Source organism: Myotis brandtii, unplaced genomic scaffold, assembly GCF_000412655.1.
Source record: "Myotis brandtii unplaced genomic scaffold, ASM41265v1 scaffold923, whole genome shotgun sequence".
Taxonomy (NCBI): Eukaryota; Metazoa; Chordata; class Mammalia; order Chiroptera; family Vespertilionidae; genus Myotis; species Myotis brandtii.
Window position 1 is genome coordinate 2111588 of NW_005371804.1, and position 2647 is coordinate 2114234.

The 2647-nt window shown below is 55.8% G+C and overlaps 1 protein-coding gene across 1 annotated transcript in view; it reads left to right on the forward strand.

The window, feature by feature from the left end:
- Positions 1-1169, forward strand: part of PDE9A (phosphodiesterase 9A) — a 61954-nt gene extending 60785 nt beyond the window's left edge. Inside the window, exon 19 of the mRNA XM_014532909.1 lies at positions 893-1169. Coding sequence (XP_014388395.1) covers positions 893-903 — 11 coding nt within the window. The 3' untranslated portion in view covers positions 904-1169. The remainder of the gene's footprint in view (positions 1-892) is intronic.
- The last annotated feature ends 1478 nt before the right edge of the window (positions 1170-2647 follow it).

Sequence of the window (2647 nt, forward strand, 5' to 3'; positions counted from 1 at the left end):
TTTTTTTTAAACTATAGTCCGGCCCTCCAACGGTCTGAGGGACAGTGAACTGGCCCCCTGTTTAAAAAGTTTGAGGACCCCTGCTTTAGTTGATAGAAAAAGGTTAGTAATTAGCATGTGTGCCACTCCTAAGGGAAAACGCTTTTTTCAAGCTTTTCACAAAGAAAAATATTTGTTAGCATGGCTGTGGTCACCTCCCCGAGCACTTGTTGGCATCAGCCATTCCCTCAGTCCATGCAGAAGGCACACCAGCCATTCGGCCTGAATAATAGGGACACACCACAGAGGTGGCTGACGGATCCTTTGAGGGAGTTTCGGTTTATAAAGCAGCAAGGTGCCGGCATGAGAAACTAGGTTTGGTTTTATTAGAGGAACAGAGGTCCCGGCATCCAGAAGCCAGCAAAGCAAGCCTTGGGGCCAAGCTTTGCACTGGAGACTCTCAACCTCTGAGCCTCAGGGCCCGAGTCTCCAAATTACCATCATGTTGTGGTTTTAGCAGTTAACCTAGAAGAGGGCTGGTCCATAGGAAGCACTCCGTAAATGCTGGCTTTCTTTTCTTTTTCTTTCTTTCTTTTTTTTAAATATATTTTTATTGATTTCAGAGAGGGAGAGAGAGAGAGAACCATTGATCAGCTGCCTCCCGCACACCCCACACTAGGGATCAAGCTGGGGATCAAGCCCGAAACCTGAGCATGTGCCCTGACCGGGGATCGAACTGTGACCTCCTGGTTCATAGATGGATGCTCAACCACTGAGCCACGCCAGCCGGGCTGGCTTTCAATTTTGAAGTCAGATCGTATTTTTTGAATGGCTCAGAAAAGGGATCGAGATTGTTTTATTTTCCCTGAACATGTTCAACAATATGTCCGATGGCCTCATTTTTCAAACACAGTGCGCGTCTAGTCCTGTGACACTTGCGATATCGCCTGCGCATTTCAATCCCAACGAAGACAAACCCGGCGTCCGTTTCCCTCCCGAGCAGACCTCGCCTGAAGGAAGAGGACGTCCGTCCGTCCGCGGTGCCTGGGCCCGGCCGCTCGGCGTGAGATCCTCCGCGGGGAGAAGCTGATCCTGACCCCCCGGCGCCCACGACCAGGACCGTTTTGTTCACTGATACAAAAAAAAAAAGGAATTCATGATGCTGTACAGAATTTTTACTTTTAAACTGCCTTTTAAATAATATATTCTTATACAGAAGTGGGTCCTGCTCTTTCTCTTCGTGGAGGAGTGTGTCTGAGAAACGTGCTCGCGTGGAGACAAGGACGCTGTGCTTTCCCGCAGACGCACCCAGAGCGCCTGCCCAGTGCGATGGGATGCGCTCCTCGCGCAAATTCAGCATTAAAAGCCAGGCCGCTGCCCGGAGCGCCAGGCCGTGCCTGTCCTGTGTGTGTGAGCTGCGAGGGCACTGGTGCCTGTGTGGGGAGGTGGGGACCCCAGGCGGCCGGTCACACTGTAGACAACAGGAGGTCCATGCAGGTCACAGACGTACCGCAGGCTGGTGCCCATGCACCGAGAGGTGGGCATGGAGCCGTTAACGCGCAGATAAGGAGCCGCGTTGACCTTATCTGCACAGCAAGGGAGGAAGCTGTCCTTTTCTTCCTGCCTATGTCTTAGGGACAGGCATTGGGAACTTTCTGGGTGGCACTGGGCCCACAAAGGGAGAGCCAATCCCCACTTGTTCATGGTCAAGCTGGAGGGGCCCCCACACCTAAGCTCTCACCCAGAGCCCCGCCTGCATCTAGACTCCTGAGTGCCCCCAGGCTGTGGGCCCCACCCGCGCCCCCTCAGGACAACATAACCTGCTGAAGAGCCTCCGCTCTGAGAACCGGCCTTCACAGGGCAGCTGCACGGCCTGGTTGGTTCCATGTCCTGGGCATGCACGCCCTCCTGAATTCCAGGGTATTGCTCCCCATCCTCACAGAATTCATTTTTGAGCTATGAGATTCCCCATCTCTCCTGAGAGCTGCGTGTCCCAAACTCTCACACCCATAAATTGGAAAGAATTCTCTCCCTGGTGTGTGCCTGCTTTTCCTTTTTAAACACACGGTGCCCTCCCACTCATGCTGGTCCCTCGGGCCACCATCCTGCCAGAGCCAGGCCTTCCTCATGGCCTCGGGCAAGGACAACACGGTGTGGAGTGGGCAGAGGGACTGCCCTGCCCCTTGCCCTCCTGCCCTTCCCTCCTCCCTCCGCTCCTTAAATGGTGCCCACGGTGGATGTCAGGCACCATGCAGCCCGCCCCCTCGAGTTCACAGGAGCTGGAAAGCCAGCGAATAAAGGGTTGTTGTGAAGCAGGCGCTCCTGCACTGCCTGTGGCCACAGGAGGCGCCTGGGAACCTGGGGAAAGCGAGCCTGAGGGTGGCTGCAGTGACCTCTACAAGACCAGTGGGCATGAGGAGGAGGAGGAGGGAGAGCCCCCAGACGGCTCTAGCCCAGCCTTTGTGGCCTGCTTTCTGGAGGAGGCGGCCCTGAGTCCTGATGGATGAGCAACGCAGCGAGCCAGGCGGAGATCCAACAAGGCAGCACCCACAGCAGGGTCAGTGATGGAGGCTGCATGGCGGGACGAGCAGGTTGGCATGAGAGCACAAAGGTGCAGGGAGAGGGCTGCCAGGTGCAGCGGTGAGGCCGGGGCGAGGCGGGGCCTGGG